Raw genomic sequence first — 18,255 nt, forward strand, 5'->3', positions numbered from 1 at the left:
CACCCACTCGGGAAAGCCCCCAGCAGCCCCACAGCGGAGGATGGGAACCGTCGCTTCCTGCTGTGCACGGCTGGACACGGCCCACCCGGGGACAATCCCACCCATCTCGGGATCCGTCCCACACCCTGCCCCTGCAGCCCCGTGTTCTCCAGATGCCAAGCCCGGCACCCAGGAGGTGCTTGGCCCAGCTCTGCTGACAGCGCAGGAGGCTGCAGGGTCCAGCACCAGCGGGCTGTGCCTCCTCGGTCCTGCTGTTTCCCAGCCCCAGGGCCCAGCGAGGACACACGCTGAGCCTCTGCCCTGCCTTGGTGCCACGGTCCCCTTGTTACCGAGCCCAAGCTCGCGCTGCTCACCGCACACAGGCCAATAAGTCAGAGACGAGGTGTTGAGACAAGGAATACGACTTTATTCGGAAAGCCGGCAGACCGAGAAGATGGCAGACTTATGTCTCAAAATAACCACCTTATCAGGGTCTGGATTCCAGTTTCTTTTATAGAATCAGACAGGGAAGTAAAGTAAAAAGGCAGAATAGAGAGGGAGAGGCGGTGGGGAAGTAAAGAGGACCATCAGTCTTGCAAATCATCTCCTGGAATGACCATTCTTGAGGAGGGGATGCATTAATTTCTTCTTTCTTGCAGCCATTCACAGGTGGGCAGGGTCAGATTGTCTTCCTATGAGATGAACAGAGGCACTTTAGTTTAACTTTCAGGCAGAGGGGCAGGGTTCCCTGAGGCAGGCCATTATGTATGATTACAGTAACAAAAGCAATGAAAAGCAAAGGCTAAAGTCAAAGAAACAGATCCAACATGGAGTCAGAATTGGCTCTTCCCTGTTACACCCTCAGACAGCAGGTAGGGTTGGGGAAGGTTATGGGTTGAATTGTGTCCCCGCAAAGGTTCTGAAGTCCTCCCAGTACCTGTGACCGTGACCGTATTTGGAAACAGCATTGTTGCTCACGATAAAGTTCAGATGAGGTCACTAGGGTGGCCTCTAATCCAATATGACTGGGGTCCTTGTAAAAAGGGGAAATTTGGAGAGCGACTCACATACAGGGAGAAGGCCACGTGAAGATGAAGGCAGAGATGGGGGGATGCTTCTCCAAGCCAAGGAACCTCACAGATTGCCGGAAACCACCAGAAGCTGGGAGAGGCCTGGACCAGATTCTCCCTCAGAGCCCTCGGCGGGAAGTGACCCTGCCAACACCTTGATCTCCGACTTCCAGCCTCCAGAACCATGAGACAATAAAAGTCTGATGTTTAAACACCCCCCTCCCTGCCTCTGGGCTGTGGGACTTTGTTATATCAGCCTCAGGAAACTCAGACAAGAACTCCGCAAGAGCACCACACAGAGCCCTGCACGCAGCAAGCGCTCAGCGAGCAGGGCCTTGGTCATCATTCAGACCCTCCCAACGGTCCACTTACCTGCTCCAGGCTGTGGAGGGAAGGGGACACCTCTGCTTGGCCTGGGGGCCTGGGGGCCTCGGGAGCTTGAGTCTGTTGTAGTGTCTGCTCTGTGGCTGCTGGACTTCCTTTGGCCCCCAGCTCCTGTAGCTCAGAGATTTCCCCAGCGTCCTTGGAGGGCCCCGGGCGGGTCCTGGCCTCGGGCGCCAGGGCTGAGTCCTCCACCTTCGACAGCGGCCTGGTCTCCACACCAGGGGCTGGTTGGCCCCTCTCAAGGTCAATGGGCATCTGCATCTCCTTGGGCTGGCTGCTTCTAGGTGACTAAGGAACAAAGTCATTTCTTCTGGTGACAGGAGCCTGCAGGACAGGCCCTTCCCAAGCCACTTTTAGGGAAAGAAATGCCAACTGTCTGATAGGTAAGCAAGGCCTGTGCAATTTTAGAGAGGAACACTGCACGGGGTCAGGTCCCTGCTCTGCCACCGACTCCTTGGGGGATCCCAAGAGAAGCCTGTGGTGGGTTGAATGGTGGGCACCCAAGGATATATCCACATCCTAATCCCTAGTACTTGTGAATGGGACCTATTTAGAAATAGGGTCTCTTCAGCCGAGGTCATACTGGATAAAAGTGGGACCTGTATCCTATGACTAGTGCCCTTAAAAGGAGGGAGATTCAGAGACACACGGGGAGAGGCTGTGTGAAGACAGCAGAAACTGGAGTGACACGCCCATAAGCCAAAGAGCGCCAAGCAAGTCCAGCCCCAACCAGGGGAAGCAAGGAAAGACCCGCCCCTAGAGCCCCGAGGGGACCAAACCCGCCAACCCCTTGATTTCGGATCTCTGGCCTCCAGAACTGTGGGATGGTAAGCTCCTAATGTTTTAAGCCCCCCGTCTATGGGGATCTGTCTCAGCAGCCCTGGGATATGATTATAGTAACAAAAAGAAAAGAACAACCTTTTCTTTTTGAACAAAAGAAACAAAAGAAAGCCTTTTGTCCCCTGTGCCTCAGCAGAATTTAAGTCTTCCAGCACACATGGTCCAGGGCTCTGCTAAGGTGGGCGCAGACACCACTGCACAGGCTAAGTGTGGACGCAGTGGGGAAGGCCTGGGGCTGCCCCCCACCCCTCCACCTCCTGGGGCTTCCCTGGACAAATCCCAGGGTGATACTTACAGGGCTGCCTGGTTCCTTTGGATTTTCTGCAAATCAAAAAGAAGAGAGAGAACTGAAAACAATTGATATTAACTATTACAGCGACTTCTGTGGGGAGAGGAGATGCCTTGAATTCACAGTCAAGAAAGTGGACTTACGTTTCACAAAACCGACAACCGACTGGAAAAACCACGCAGCTGGGAAAACACAGGAGGGGCACTTACTTGGTAAGCTTCCCTAGCACCCAGGGACCGCCTCCTCCAAGACCCTCTGGCTGGAGCTGCACCTGTGTCTCCTGGCTTCCCGGCCCCCGGCCCCCTGGACACCCGTCCCCAGCAGCTGCCTGCGATTCTGGTCTCAAGCCCTGCACGTCGGGGAGCACGCAGCAGGCGGCTCCGAGCTCAGACACACGCGGGGCCCCCCGAGATGGAAAGCCAACAGAGCTGTGTTCAAACGAGAGGCTCCCGTCAGGAACCACTGACCCCAGGCCCCCGTTTCTGAGCTCCTGACGCTCTTGCTGACCCGGTTTCCTCAAGGATCAATGTGACTCTGATTTACCTCTTCTTCTATAGTGGCAAAAGGTGGTGGTGATGATGGCCGTGGCGATGGGAAGGACCACAGCCGCAGCAAGGAGGATCCACAACCACTCTAGGTTTCCTGCAAGGAGGCAAAACGGAGAATGCTGTCGCAGGATCAGGCACGCTCACCTCATCCAAGTGACGTGCTGCTCTCGGGCATGGTGGCAGCACCGCCGTTCTCCAGGCCCCGAAGTGCTCTCTCGATGACTGTCGCCACGAACCTTCCCAGCAGGAGGCACGACAGGCTCAGACAGGACCTGGGCTCAGAGACCCTGGGCTGTTGCTCACGTCCTTGGAAGCAGCAGGAGGTCTGACCTGCCAGCAGAGCAGCAAGAGGCCCTGGCATCCTGGGATGGGGCTCAGGTGTGAGTGGTCGCAGCTGCAGGATTTACTCCTGGGTCAGCAGCAGGCAGAGCCCGGAGGAGGCTGGGAGGAGGGAGTGGATGGCCAGTCCTCATGGCAGTAGGGACGGGCCACGCTGGCCCAAGGGACAGGGCAGGGTCCACCCTGGGGAGACCTCTGGCGTGACCACTGGGGTGTCTCCGTCTCACCCTGCTAAGCTCCCAGTGCCAACAGGAGCCGTGGACACACAGACACGGGGGGTGGGGCGGGCCCATCAGAGCCATGGACGCTCGGCCACCCTGATGCAATCTGTCACCAAGGACAGAGGAGGAAGGAGCGAGTCTTTCATGTGGTGCCACTGTTCTGCTTAAAGGCTCTTCTTTATTCTCTGATCAGGCCCTTCCTCATTCTGCCTTCTGTTCTGGTGTTATAATAGCCTTTAAAAGTGTTTGTGGGTTATAGAGGGAACCTACCTCAACATAATAAAGGCCATATACGAGAAACCCACAGCAAACATCATACTCAATGCTGAGAAGCTGAAAGCACTTCCTCTAAGATCAGGAACAAGACAAGGATGTCCACTCTCACCACTATTATTCAACATAGTCTTGGAAGTCCTCACCACGGCAATCAGAGAAGAAAAAGAAATAAAAGGAATAAAAACTGGAAAAGAAGAAATAAAACTGTCACTGTTTGCAGATGACATGACACTATACATAGAAAACCCTAAAGATGCTACCAGAAAACTACTAGAGCTCATCAATGAATTTGGTAAAGTTGCAGGATACAAAATAAATATACCGAAATCTCTTGCATTCCTATACACCAACAATGAAAGATCAGAAAGAGAAATCAAGGAAACAATCCCATTTACCATCACATCTAAAAGAATAAAGTACCTAGGAATAAGGAGGCAAAAGACCTGTATTCAGAAAACTATAAGATGCTGATGAAAGAAATCAAAGACGGCACAAACAGATGGACAGATATACCATGTTCTTGGATTGGAAGAATCAACATTGTGAAAATGAGTATACTACCCAAAGCAATCTACAGATTCAATGCAATCCCTATCAAATTACCAATGGCATTTTTTACGGAGCTAGAACAAATCATCTTAAAATTTGTATGGAGACACAAAAGACCCCGAATAGCCAAAGCAGTCTTGAGGCAAAAAAATGGAGCTGGAGGAATCAGACTCCCTGACTTCAGACTATACTACAAAGCTACAGTAATCAAGACAATATGGTACTGGCACAAAAACAGAAATATAGATCAATGGAACAAGATAGAAAGCCCAGAGATTAACCCACGCACCTATGGTCAACTAATCTATGACAAAGGAGGCAAAGATATACAATGGAGAAAAGACAGTCTCTTCAATAAGTGGTGCTGGGAAAACTGGACAGCCACATGTAAAAGAATGAAATTAGAATACTCCCTAACACCATACACAAAAATAAACTCAAAATGGATTAGAGACCTAAATATAAGACTGGACACTATAAAACTCTTAGAGGAAAACATAGGAAGAACACTCTTTGACATAAATCACAGCAAGATCTTTTTCGATCCACCTCCTAGAGTAATGGAAATAAAAACAAAAATAAACAAGTGGGACCTAATGAAACTTCAAAGCTTTTGCACAGCAAAGGAAACCATAAACAAGACGAAAAGACAACCCTCAGAATGGGAGAAAATATTTGCAAATGAATCAACGGACAAAGGATTAATCTCCAAAATATATAAACAGCTCATTCAGCTCAATATCAAAGAAACAAACACCCCAATCCAAAAATGGGCAGAAGACCTAAATAGACATTTCTCCAAAGAAGACATACAGACGGCCACAAAGCACATGAAAAGATGCTCAACATCACTAATTATTAGAGAAATGCAAATCAAAACTACAATGAGGTATCACCTCACTCCTGTTAGAATGGGCATCATCAGAAAATCTACAAACAACAAATGCTGGAGAGGGTGTGGAGAAAAGGGAACCCTCTTGCACTGTTGGTGGGAATGTAAATTGATACAGCCACTATGGAGAACAATATGGAGGTTCCTTAAAAAACTAAAAATAGAATTACCATATGACCCAGCAATCCCACTACTGGGCATATACCCAGAGAAAACTGTAATTCAAAAAGACACGTGCACCCGAATGTTCATTGCAGCACTATTTACAATAGCCAGGTCATGGAAGCAACCTAAATGCCCATCAACAGACGAATGGATAAAGAAGTTGTGGTACATATATACGATGGAATATTATTCAGCCATAAAAAGGAACGAAATTGAGTCATTTGTTGAGAAGTGGATGGATCTAGAGACTGTCATACAGAGTGAAGTAAGTCAGAAAGAGAAAAACAAATATCGTATGTTAATGCATGTATGTGGAACGTAGAAAAATGGTACAGATGAGCCAGTTTGCAGGGCAGAAGTTGAGACACAGATGTAGAGAATGGACATATGGACACCAAGGGGGGAAAACTGCGATGAGGTGGGGATGGTGATGTGCTGAATTGGGCGATTGGGATTGACATGTATACACTGATGTGTATAAAACTGATGCCTAATAAGAACCTGCAGTATAAAAAAACAAACAAAACAACTAATACTAAACTTTCATTGGGTTATTTGTATGGAAATATGTTAATATAAATGTTTCAGACATTACATGAAATTTCTAAAAATCTTATATTTGTATTTGTATGGAAATATGTATGGAAATATGTTAATATAAATGTTTCAGACATTACATGAAATTTCTAAAAATCTTATATTTGTATTTGTATGGAAATATGTATGGAAATATGTTAATATAAATGTTTCAGACATTACATGAAATTTCTAAAAATCTTAAAAAAAAAAAACAAAACAAACAAACAAAAAAAACAAAAAGATACATGCACCCCAGTGTTCGCTGCAGCACTATTTACAATAGCCAGGACATGGAAACAACCTAAATGTCCATCAACAGATGAATGGATAAAGAAGATGTGGTATATATACAATGGAATATTACTCAGCCATAAAAGAGAATGAAATAATGCAACTTGCAGCAACATGGATGGATTTAGAGATTGTCATACTGAGTGAAGTAAGTCAGACAGAGAAAGACAAATATCATATGATATCACTCATATGTGGAATCTATAAAAAGGGTACAAATGAACTTATGTACAAAACAGAAACAGAGTTACAGATGCAGAAATCAAACTTATGGTTACCAGGGGTAAGGGGGGGCAGGGATAAACTGGAAGATTGGGACTGACACATACACACTACTATATATAAAATAGATAACTAATAAGGACCTACTGTATAGCACAGGGAACTCTACTCAATACTCTGTAATGCCCTATATGGGAAAAGAATCTAAAAAAGAGTGGATATATGTATACTTATAACTGATTCACTCTGCTGTACACCTGAAACTAACACATTGTAAACCAACTGTACTCCAGTAAAAATTTAAAGAAAAAAGGTCCTTGCATGTTATTTAAAACATAAGAAAACTGACAAGCTGATTTTTAAATCTCAGTGGATGTGCTGAGTCCAAGGGTGGCCTGACGACCTTGTGGAAGGAGGCAAGGGGGACTTCAGCTCCAACATCAAGGCTGGCAGGAAAGTGGCACTGGCCCCAGAACAGACAGATAGGAAGCCCAGATGGACACGGCGCTCAGTTATGACCAAGTAACACTGAGGGCGGGGGAGGGATCGTCTTCAAAACACAAAACGGGGGGCTTCCCTGGTGGCGCAGTGGTTGAGAGTCTGCCTGCTAATGCGGGGGACACGGGTTCGAGCCCTGGTCTGGGAAGATCCCACATGCCACGGAGCAGCTGGGCCCGTGAGCCACAATTGCTGAGCCTGCGCGTCTGGAGCCTGTGCCCCGCGACGGGAGGGGCCGCGATGGAGAGAGGCCCGCGCACCGCGATGAAGAGCGGTCCCCGCACCGCGATGAAGAGTGGCCCCCGCTTGCCGCAACTGGAGAAAGCCCTCGCACGAACCGAAGACCCAACACAGCCAAAAATAAATAAATAAATAAATAAATAAATAAGAAAATCCTTTAAAAAAAAAAAAAAAAAAAAAAAAAAAAAAAAAAACACAAAACGGGGTAGTCGATATGTGCAGTGGGAAAACATACACTGAACCTAGACCCCTACCTCACACCTCGCAAAACACCAATTCCAGGTTCATGTAGAGTGAAAAAGAGAAAGGTAAGACCACGAAGCTGCTGGCAGGTCACATAACAGAATACTTTCTCCGGGTGAGCAGAGATTTCTCACCCTGGAGAGGAAGAGCACCAACCATAGCGGAAAACAGCCACAAACTTGATCTCATTAAAATGAAGGACTGGGGCTTCCCTGGTGGCGCAGTGGTTAAGAATCCGCTTGCCAATGCAGGGGACACGGGTTTGAGCCCTGGTCCCGGAAGATCCCACATGCCAAGGAGCAGCTGGGCCCGTGAGCCACAATTACTGAGCCTGCGCGTCTGGAGCCTGTGCTCCGCAACAAGAAAGGCCGCGATGGTGAGAGGCCCGCGCACCGCGATGAAGAGTGGCCCCCACTTGCCACAACTGGAGAAAGCCCTCGCACAGAAACGAAGACCCAACACAGCCATAAATAAATAAAATTTAAAAGAAATAAGCAAAAACATTCTTTAAAAAAAAAAAAAAAAAAGAAGGACCTCTGTCCACAAGAGACCCCATAAAGTGAGTAAAAAGGCACCCTCGGGGGCAGAGGTGGGTGCAGATATCCAATACAAAGGGCTTGTATCCCAAGCTTATAAATAATTACCAATGTTTATAAATAATCATCAAAAATAAGAAAATGAAAACCCCAGACAACCGAATATAAAAATGGGCAAGACATCTTCAGTGACCTGGATGGACCTAGAGATGATCACATGAAGTGAAGTAAGTCAGAGAGAGAATGACAAATACCGCATGAAGTCACTTACCTGTGGAATCTAAAAATACGACACATGTTTAGTAAACAGAGGCAGACTCACAGACGTAGAAAACAAACTTATGGTTACCAAAGGGTAAGGGGGGATGAGGGGGGGATAAATTAGGAGTTTGGGATTAACAGATACACACTACTATATATAAAATAGACCAACAAAAAGGTCCTACTGTATAGCACAGGGAACTATATTCAGTATCCTGGGATAAACCATAATGGAAAAGAATCTGAAAAAGAATATGTGTATGTATATATATATATATATATATATATATATATATATAAAACTGAATCACTTTGTGTATACCAGAAACTAACACAATATTGTAAATCAATAATAAAAAAAAGAATAGTGCCTGAGCCAACACGGCCCCAACATGGGGACAAGGATGGCAGAGCCACAGCTTGTCCCCAAGGATTCTATTTGTTTACTCAAGACAGGAGTGTATGAACGGTGACCCATGGGCCAAATCCCGCCCACTGCCCACTGCTATAAATAAAGTTTTATTCACACACAGCCAAGCAACAGCAGCAGAGCTGAGTTGTGACAACAGGGACCTTAGGGCCCACAGAGCCTCAACTTTTTACTTTTATGGATTTAAGAGACAGAATCAGACCCTTACCAGCCTCTGGATGAATTTTTACGGCGCAAACTGTATCCCTTGTGGCGTTGCAGGGTTGATGGATGGTGCTGTCTTCACACCTGAGAGGAAGAATAAAGAAACCCTGAGGATTACTTCTTCCCGCCCAGGCCCGGCCCAAAGCATCCTTCTTAAAACCCACCGGTCAGGGGTTAGAGGGACCGGCCCCGCATCCTGTGCTGCCCCACCAGGCTTCAGGCCATCAGTGTCTGGCATTTCCCGGGCTATCTGGCCCAAATTGGCTCAATGAGAATAAAGCTTGGGGATTCTCTGATATATAGGGGAGGGGCCTCCCTCTGTCTCTGTTCCTGGATAGAGATGTGTGTGGCTATGAGGACTGGACCTGCTGTAGCCATATCTCTACCAAGAGGGAAGTCAGCCTAAAGATGAAGCTCATGGAGAAGGGGACAGGCAAGCAAGTCCAGAGAAGCCAGAGCCCTGATCAAACCAGACCTGAGGGCAGTCCTTACTTTGGACTTGTCCGGTTCCCGAGCCAACAGTTTAACATGGTCTGAGTTGTATTTAAGAGTCTACAAATGTGAGCAATTTTACAAGTGGCTTTACCACTGTAAATGTCTTCCCCAAAGTCCCCCCAAAATCTATGCCCACCCGAAACGACAGAATGCTACCTTATTTGGAAACGGGGTCTCTGCAGATGTAATCGTGTTAAGATGAGGTCATACTGGATCAGGGTGGGCCTGAATCAATGACCAGCGTCCTTACAAGGAAATTGTACGCAGGCAGAGAGAAGGCCACGTGAAGATGCAGACACACAAACACAAAGGGAGAAGACCACTTGGAGGCGGAAGCAGAGATTGAAGTGATGGCGTCTACAAGCCAAGGAGCGCCAAGGACTGCCGGCAACATGGAAAGCTGAGGAAGCGAGGGAAATTCCTCCCTGAGAGTCTTCGGAGGGAGCACGGGCTGCTGACACCTTGATTTCGGACTTCTGGTCTCCAGAACCGTGAAAGAATACATTTCTGTTGTTTATTAAAAGCCACCCACTTGTGGTGCTTTGTTACAGCAGCCCCAGGAAACTCTTACCGTGACAGTGGGCATCCCACCCTGCCTCAGGGCGTGGTACTGCCGTCCTCTCTGCCTGTGGTTTTCTTTGCCTGGAGCTTCCTCCCTCCCTCCCTCACGGGGCCTCTGCTCTAGAGACCTGTCTCTAGCATCCCCTCTGTCCCTCACGGGCTTGTCACTGTATAGGTGTTGGGACGGTCTCCACCATGGCTGGGGGCGCCAGGCCTGCCATATGACCTGCAGGCCACAGCGGGGCTCATGATCATACCTGAAGGAAGGAATGAGCACTGACTCCAGTCCGTCACCAGGTGGAAACATCCAGGTGACTTGTCTGACTTAATTTCAGGACACCTCTATGGGGCAGGTGCTACCATTAGCCCCATTTTACACACCGGAAAACGGAGGCTCCAGGAAGGGGGCGGAAGAATAAGTGGCCCAAAGCCAAACAGGCAGTGAATGGAGGAGGGGAACCCACGCCCAGGCCTGTTTGTTCAGCTCACACACCCCAGGCCAACACCTTTTGCACCGGAAGCAGCTCTCCGTGCAGTGCTTGGAGTCGCAGTAGAAGCTGCCCTGCTTGCACTGGCATAGCCGGTCGCTGGTTGGGAAGCATTCAGTCACCACCTCCTGATCTGCTGGAGGGAAGGCCGAGGGTCAGTCACTGGGGCCTGGACTCTGTCCTGCCCACGCCGGCCACGTCCAGGTTCACAGTCAAAGCCTCAGAATCTTCACCCCCCTCCTTCCCCAGCAGGGATGGAGACGGGGACCAGCCAGACCTCATCCCCTGCATCTGGAGTGTCTGTGGAGGGGCCCGTGGGTGCCCCAGCCATCTGGGCTGGGGCACAGGGCCAACTGCTCAGGAACACCCCCAAATCATTCTGTCCCTCTCGTCTGCCCCACGAAGAACAGAAGAGCTCTACTCGGTGTGGACAATGAAGGGTCTCTCCCAGCATCACGGGGGGATTCCGCCCTTTCGCCTGTGACGGGCTCGGTCATGGGGCCACGCCCCACATTTCACATCTACGGGGCTATTTCCACGGGGCCCACTGCCCACCCCCACGTGACTATCACACTGCTGAACTGTCTCTCTGCACAGAGTCCTAGTACTTGGGGGAGCCAGTGTGCTGTCTTGTTTTCCCCCTTTAGGAAAGAAGGAAGCTGTTTTGGCAACTGTCAACATGGCCACTTTTATGAAATCTCCCGTTGGGATAGTTTACTTTTTAAAAATAAAAATTGTATCTACTTAAGGTGTATGGCATGATAAGTTGATACGTTCTGTTGGGATTTTCATTGGGAATGCACTAAATCTAAGAACCATTCCTGGGAAAACTGATACTTTGAAAACACTGAGGGAGATCCCTATCTGTCCAGTGGTCAGGACGCAGCGCTGTCACTGCTGTGGCCCAGGTTCAGTTCCTGGTCAGGAACTAAGATTCTGCAAGTTACACCGGGCGGCCCAAAAAACCCCCAACAAAACGTTGAGCCTTCTTGCTTACTCTCTTGTGGTATTTCTCTCCATATTTAGATTTCCTTAAATGTTGTTTGTTCACTTACACATTTATGCATGCTTTGCTAGATTTATTCCAAAGAATCTTGTTTGTTTGGTTTTCTTTTGCTAATGCAAGTGGTATTTTTCAATTACATTTTAAAAAACAATGTCACCGATATACAGAGATTTAGAAGAACTTCTGTATATCGTCCTTACACATAGCAACTCTGAAATCCTAATGACCTGTAGGTTGATTCTTTAGCCAATACACACAGCGTCATGATAAAAACAAGCACTTTGTGATGCCTGCTCTGGCAGCCCCATCCCCGGGTTCCTCTGTGATCATTTCCTTTGGGGAGGTTCCCACAGGGCCAGTCGATGGGGGCACGTTGCCTGGACGGCAGCCCACTCACCCTCCCGGCACTGGGAACACGGCACGCAGCTGCTCTCCTCACTGGGGTGGGCCCGGAAGGTTCCAGACTCGCACTCCCTGCAGTCTCCGATGCTGTGGTCCTGGTCTATGTATTCGCTGACGTAGTGGCCTGTGGCAGGTGGTACACGGAGGGGAGGTGGGTGTCCAGGGCTGTCCTGCTCTGCCGCAGACCCCGCCTGGTCTCTGAGGCCTCTGCATGAGGAGGTCCCAAGGCACCTGGAGGCCAGACCGCCTGCACAGTACCCACCCCTCTCCTTGGAACATTCTGGACTGATCCGAGGCCACAGGTGTCCCAGAAACCGGGGACCTGAATTGCCCCTTGGCTTTTACTGATGCCATGCAGTATGTGGATGTTGGGCAGAGGTCACGAGATTTCATGTTGGACCAACCGTGTCCCTTTCTTTCCTACATGTGGTTCGTGTAGGTGTGCGTGTGAATGCATGGATGTGTGTGTATAACTGTATGTAGTGTGTGTACTGGTGGGTGTGCAGGCGTGTGTGGGGAGGATACGGGGCTGAGTGTCCAGGTTTTGGGCGTTTGGTCTCTGAACCAGGAGCCCGGAAGGCACACTTGCCCGGATAAAATGAGGCACGTGTGCAGGTGTGTGTGAGTGGATGACGCCCATGGTGATGGTACAGGTGTGTGGCTGGACCCTTACAAGAGGAGGCCGTGAAGGGACTTTCATTGATCACGTGGGCACACCTGTCTGAGTGTGGATGGGGTGCGGGTGGGAAGGTGGGCGTGTCCAGCCTGGGCACGCATCCCCACTTCTGTCCTCCAAGCCCTGCTGAACTCACCTCACCCATCTCAAAACAAGCACACACCACTCTGTTCACACGAGAGCCCCCAAGGTGGGTGCAGAGGTGGGGCACTGGGCAGCTGCCCAGGAGAGGCCCTCCCACCCCACAGGCAGCCCCCAGCTCTGCTCAAAGGGACTGAGGCCTCCCTCCTCCCAGGCAGGGGTCTGCCCCGGAAGGCTCTGTAAGTGGTCCCAGACTCACCAGCCGGGCAGAGTTTTCTGGAGCGGCAAAGGCCGGTAACCTCATACTCGCCCGGTTTACACCGGGTCTCCCCGGTTGCCATGGTCGCCTTCAATCAGAAAGAGAAGATTGGCATTATCAAAAGATGCCTCTGCTCCGGATGGAAGCAGACACCGAGACCCCTGAACAAGGAGTGGCAGTCACCCGCCAACCCGGAGCACTGCCTCCCTCGTCGGGGTGGGCTTCCTTGGGGGAGCATCTCCGTGCTGTTCCACTCGCGATACACAGCAGTATTATTTGGGGGGAATATGTTCTTTAGTTCCCAAATGCATGTGGATTTGTTGACTACTTCGATGGTGGACGCCTATTTTATTTGCATGGTCAGAACTAGACCCTTTGTGGTAGTAATCCTCTGGAATTTAGTATTTGATTTTTTCTAGTCTATAGTTAATTTTTTCACCTGTTGCATATAGACTGTGTTAAGAAAGGATATTGTCTGGGCTTCCCTGGTGGCGCAGTGGTTGACAATCTGCCTGCAGATGCAGGGGACACGGGTTCGAGCCCTGGTCTGGGAAGATCCCACGTGCCGCGGAGCAACTGGGCCCGTGAGCCACAACTACTGAGCCTGCGCGTCTGGAGCCTGTGCTCCGCAACAAGAGAGGCCGTGATAGTGAGAGGCCCGCGCACCGCGATGAAGAGTGGCCCCTGCTCGCCGCAACTAGAGAAAGCCCTCCCACAGAAACGAAGACCCAACACAGCCATAAATAAATAAATAAATAAAATTAAAAAAAAAAAAAAAAGAAAGGATATTGTCTATGGGTTGGGAACGGGGATCTGAGTGTGTATGTGTATCTGAACGTGTACATCTTTGTATTATATATTTGAATGTGCACACACGTGCACACACACACACACACTCAGCCCGCCCGCAGCCCCGCCCCTCCGCAGCCCCGCCCCTCCGCGTGCCCCCCACCTCCTTCCACTGGGGCTCCCCGCGCTCAGTCACCAAGGATCTGCAGCGGGATCGGCCCCGCCTGGGCCTTTGGGTGCAGGAAACTTCCCGTTGCGACCTGCTCGGGATGGGAATCCGGATGCGGGATGTCCCGCCGCCCGCGTCATCCTCGTTCCGGACGCGCGCCCAGGCCACAGCCCCCTTACCGTTCTCAGAGTCCTCCCTCCCCGGAGACCCTCCGCCGCCGTCCCACCTGCGCCGCGGACAGCAGCAGCACCGCCAGGACAGCGCGCTCCCAGGGCACCATCGCGACGCCTCTGCGGACGAGCGGACAACTGCGGTCACACTTCCAAGCGTGGCTACCCGTCGACCCCCGGGCCCCATTCGATGAGGAGTTTCTGACTTCACAGCCAATCGGAGGGGAGCTTCTGACCGGAGGGGACGGCCTTCCCCTCGCCCCACCCACGGGCTCCGCCTCCCAGTTGCCACGCCTCCCTGCTGGAACCAGTACTTTCCGCTTTCCCGGATTCCCGTAGGTCGGCCACGCGGAGGAGACGCCTGGGACCGGTGGTCCTGCGCGTCCCTGGCCCCCGCGCCTCCCGCCTCGGATGTCCAGGCCTTCAGCCCAGGCCGTCGCCGCTCCGGGGCCACCTATGGGCTTCGGGCTTCGGCGCCGCCGGGACGGCCATTCCCGGCCCTCCCCCCAAGTTTAACTTGTTGCCCAGTCGCTTCCGAGGGGGCGGGGGAGGGCAGGGTGTCTGCACAGCTCCCGCCGCAGAGGAAAGGACGGAGCGCCTCGCTTGCCACGCCCCCCTCCCCAGCCCCTCCTGGGCGAGCACGCTGCCAACCGCCGGTCCCCCCCCGCCCCCCGCTCCTCCTGCGCCCTCGGCCCCAGATGCCCCAGGGGCTCCGACCTGGGCTCGGGCGGCCGCCGCACGCCGAGCGTCTGTCCCTCCCTCCCCGCCGCAACCACAGCATCTTTCGAGCTGCTCGCGGGAGCGACGTTGATGAGGGAGGCGGGTGAGGTGGATGAGAGGGATTCAAGGGGAGGAGACCCTTCCCTCGTGGGGAGAGCAGGATACAGCCCAGGCACATCCACAGGGGGCTTCGCGCCCCTTCATCTCCGAAACCTCCTCCGACGTCCCCCGCCCCCACCCGGAATCCCATACTCCAGGGGGCCCGCTCAGCTGCTTGAGTCCCTCAGCCCTGCCTGGGACCCAGGTCGCTTCTGCTAGGAGTTCTTCCTACTAGAGGTTGCTGGCTGTTCACCCAAGGAGGTGACAAGGTGAGGTGACTGTCACCGTGTCCCCAGGAAGTGCATCTCCTCGGCCTCTCTCTTTGCTGCTCTGGGTCTCCTAGAGGGTGAGGTGGGGCCCCAGCACAGGCCTCCACTCTCCTAGTCCAGCTGCAACATCCTCTTCCGGCCCAGATGCCCTGGGAGCCCAGCCAGGCACACTGTCAGTGGGGCGGGGAAATGGGTACTGAGTGGAGGTGAGGGTGGGAGGCCCAGCTCTGGACCCTACATCATTCTAGATTTAACCACCAGCATCTGGACACCCAAGAGTTGGCTGATGGACCCTGAAACCTGTCCAGGTTTTTACTGCACGGAGGTGCTGCGTGATGCCCTTGCAACCACCTCTCTGGGCATTGGTCACCTGTTCCCCTGGAACGATGCCCACCCAGCTTTCTTTTCCTTGTTATTTAGAGTAGTTCTTGGCCTACCAAGGACATAAAGAGAATTCTGGAGGAGATTCCGAGGCTGCAGGGGCCGGGGGTTGGAGGGGCTGGTGGATCGGGCTGCAGCAGGGTGGCCCCACCTGGCTCTGAAGGGGCCAGGGTGCAAGGCAGGTGGCCCAGGGCTTCGGGTCCAGAGCAGCCTGCCTCAGTAACAAGGTGCAGAATACTTCCACCTGGAAAGCACCCACCCTCAGCAGGGAGTGGCAGCCACATGGCGATCCAGAGCCAGTCTAGGGGCACTGCCCTCGATGCGGGATCCCAGGAGTCCCGTCTGCCTAGTGCAGGCGTGAGGGCTGGGATGGCAGTGCCCACCTGCCCCTTCCTCGGCCCCAGTCCAAGTCCATCCTGTCCTGTGGGCTCTCCCTCTGTGTCTTTCATCCTTCACGTACTGTCAGGGCTGGGCTGCAGTCTCCCCGTACTGTGGTGCGTGGGGTCTGCGGTCAGCTGTCCCCACCCTCCCCTTCAGGGGCATCCTGGGCTGTCCCAGAAAAGGGAGGCCCACTCACCTGGCCCTGGTGTTTGTGAGTACCGGGAATGGTGGCCACAGTGGAATTGAAGGGCTGGGCTGGGGGCAGCAGGGCAGGGAGGGGGCTGTAACTGTGGAGAAGGGACCAGGCCAAATGGGCTTGAGGGCCACCCTGGAGGCCCCGGTGGGCAGCGCCCCTCCCGTGTCCTCAGCTGGCTCAGCGGCTGTTTGACAGGACCCCAGCTTCCTGACGCTGGCTCAGCAGGGTGGGCTGCTTCTAACTGCTCCCTGCAAACTGCACCCCCATCCTCCACGGACCTCCTCCCTCCATCCTCAGGGCCTCGGAGCCTTCCCTGGGCCCCTCCAGCCCCAGACAGCTTCTGCTGGCATTGAGTTTCTCCCCTGAAAGACACCCCACCCCCGCCAGTTTCCAGAAGTTCCCCAAGAAGACAACACACACAATATGTGTCTGTTTATTTCAAGGGATGGAGCAAAGACATGTCCCCAAACTGGGGGAGGGCAAGAACATGGGTACATAAACTGGACAATCAGCTCAGATGACACCGCCACAACATAGTTTAAGGCTCCGTGTGTATCTATATGTGCAGATGCTCACACACACACACACACACACACACACACACACACATCCTGGCATTTGACACAGGAATGGAGGCCAGACGCCAGGCGCTGTTCGCAGCCTGCCTAAAATATTGCGATTGCGTTTATTAAAAACGTGTGGGAGGGGAAGACCGTGCATCAATCTGAGCAAAGTGTCCAACTCAGGCTCCAGGCCGGGGACGCTGCCCCCAGGCACGCCATGCTCACATGTGCCGGCCCCAGCTTGGCACGTCCTGGCTGAGGGAAGTGGGGCGAGTCCTGTAGGTATACGAACTGGGCTCGGTCCAAACAGCACAAAGGCAGAATAAAGCCCCAAGCGCCCTCTCCGAAGCAGCCCAGCTGGCGCCCCCAGCCCACCTGTGACCCCTCCAGGCCAATGTGGGCAGGGTCTCAGGAAGGGACGGCCTGTGTGTTAGGCCCAAGGACGACCTGGGGTCCCGGCTTGCTCCTCAAAGCCCCCCACTCACCCCTGCTGGGGAACAACATTCAGAGCCCTGCGGGCCCTCCTGCCCCTCCGCCATCAGTCCCCTGAGGCTGACCGGGGATGATGGGACGAGGTCACCAGGGAGTGCAGTGCACAACGAATGTGGCATTTGGCTTCAGCAGTAAGGCCAGCGCCTCCCCGGGAGGACCCCGTGTGGCTCCCCAGGTCCCTCCTGCTGTTGTGCCGCCGTGGGCCCCTCTGTCCACAGAGGCCGTGCTCGCTGAGTCTCTGCCTCCATGGGGCTGGCTTAAAGTGCTAGGTGCCTGGGAGGGAGGCTGGGGCCGCCCGAGTTCTGCAGGCGATGCCCGCGCCGTCCCCAAAGGGCTCTTATTTGAGGATGTAGTTAATGAGCAGCTGACACGCCAGGAACACGCAGAGCAGGAACCAAGGGCGGGGACTGTGCAAGAGGCCTGGGGCCGGTGCCTGCCGGGCCTGTGCCGTGGAGCTCAGCACGGCTGAGAGATGCCTGGAACGACAGGGCGCCGCAGTTCAGCCAGGGCCAGCCCAGGCAGGATGGTGCATCCCTGCCCCGTGGTGCACATGGGGGTGGAGGGCTCGTTTACGGGAGGGACCCAGGGCACAGTGGCTGCACTGCGCTTCCTGGGCACACATTCCAGGGAGGGGGGGGTCAAGGCTGGGGGAGCTGGGCCTCTTACATCCTCCCTCCCACCTCCATGGTTATGGGCTGAACTGTGTCCCCCAAAGTCCTCTGTTGGAATCCTGACCCCCAGCGCCCCAGAATGCAACTGTATTTGGAGATGTGACCTTTAAAGAGGTGAATAAAGTAAAATGCGGCCACTAGGATGGGCCCTAATCCCGTAGGACTGGTGTCCTTATAAGAAGAGGAGGTCAGGACACAGACACACACAGAGGGACGACCCCGTGAGGACACAGGGAGAAGACGGCCGTCTACACGCCAAGGAGAGAGGCCTCGGGAGGAACCAGCCCTGCGCTGATCTTGGACTTCCAGCCTCCAGGACTGGGAGAGGTAA

At 52.8% G+C, this 18,255-nt stretch overlaps 2 protein-coding genes across 10 annotated transcripts in view; both read right to left on the minus strand.

Moving 5' to 3' along the window:
* Positions 1-385: 385 nt before the first annotated feature.
* LOC103017407 (tumor necrosis factor receptor superfamily member 26-like) lies at positions 386-14,361 on the minus strand. Its single transcript, XM_007171140.2, has 10 exons — positions 14,209-14,361; positions 13,025-13,112; positions 12,004-12,132; positions 10,619-10,733; positions 9,061-9,140; positions 3,106-3,204; positions 2,706-2,744; positions 2,569-2,594; positions 1,422-1,721; positions 386-671 (listed from the first exon to the last, which is right to left on the minus strand). Exons 1-10 carry the CDS (start codon positions 14,260-14,262, stop codon positions 618-620), a joined length of 984 nt encoding a protein of 327 aa, XP_007171202.1. The 5' UTR covers positions 14,263-14,361; the 3' UTR covers positions 386-617.
* Positions 14,362-16,869: 2,508 nt separating this feature from the next.
* The window catches only part of OSBPL5 (oxysterol binding protein like 5), a 68,175-nt gene continuing 66,789 nt past the window's right edge, over positions 16,870-18,255 (minus strand). For all 9 annotated transcript variants that reach the window (XM_057552806.1, XM_057552803.1, XM_057552808.1 and 6 more), the window contains one exon: positions 16,870-17,729. In XM_057552806.1, coding sequence (XP_057408789.1) covers positions 17,591-17,729 — 139 coding nt within the window. In that variant the 3' untranslated portion in view covers positions 16,870-17,590. The remainder of the gene's footprint in view (positions 17,730-18,255) is intronic.

Source organism: Balaenoptera acutorostrata, chromosome 9, assembly GCF_949987535.1.
Source record: "Balaenoptera acutorostrata chromosome 9, mBalAcu1.1, whole genome shotgun sequence".
In the NCBI taxonomy this organism is placed as follows: Eukaryota; Metazoa; Chordata; class Mammalia; order Artiodactyla; family Balaenopteridae; genus Balaenoptera; species Balaenoptera acutorostrata.

Excerpts from the sequence above, each read along its gene's own strand:
- LOC103017407 (XM_007171140.2), bottom strand. The coding sequence starts at position 14,262 with ATGGTGCCCTGGGAGCGCGCTGTCCTGGCGGTGCTGCTGCTGTCCGCG. Across the intron at positions 2,595-2,705 it reads GGTTGTCGGTTTTGTGAAAC|AAAATCCAAAGGAACCAGGC; the intron begins GTAAGTCCACTT and ends TTTGATTTGCAG. Across the intron at positions 1,722-2,568 it reads CAAAGGAACCAGGCAGCCCT|TCACCTAGAAGCAGCCAGCC; the intron begins GTAAGTATCACC and ends TTTGTTCCTTAG.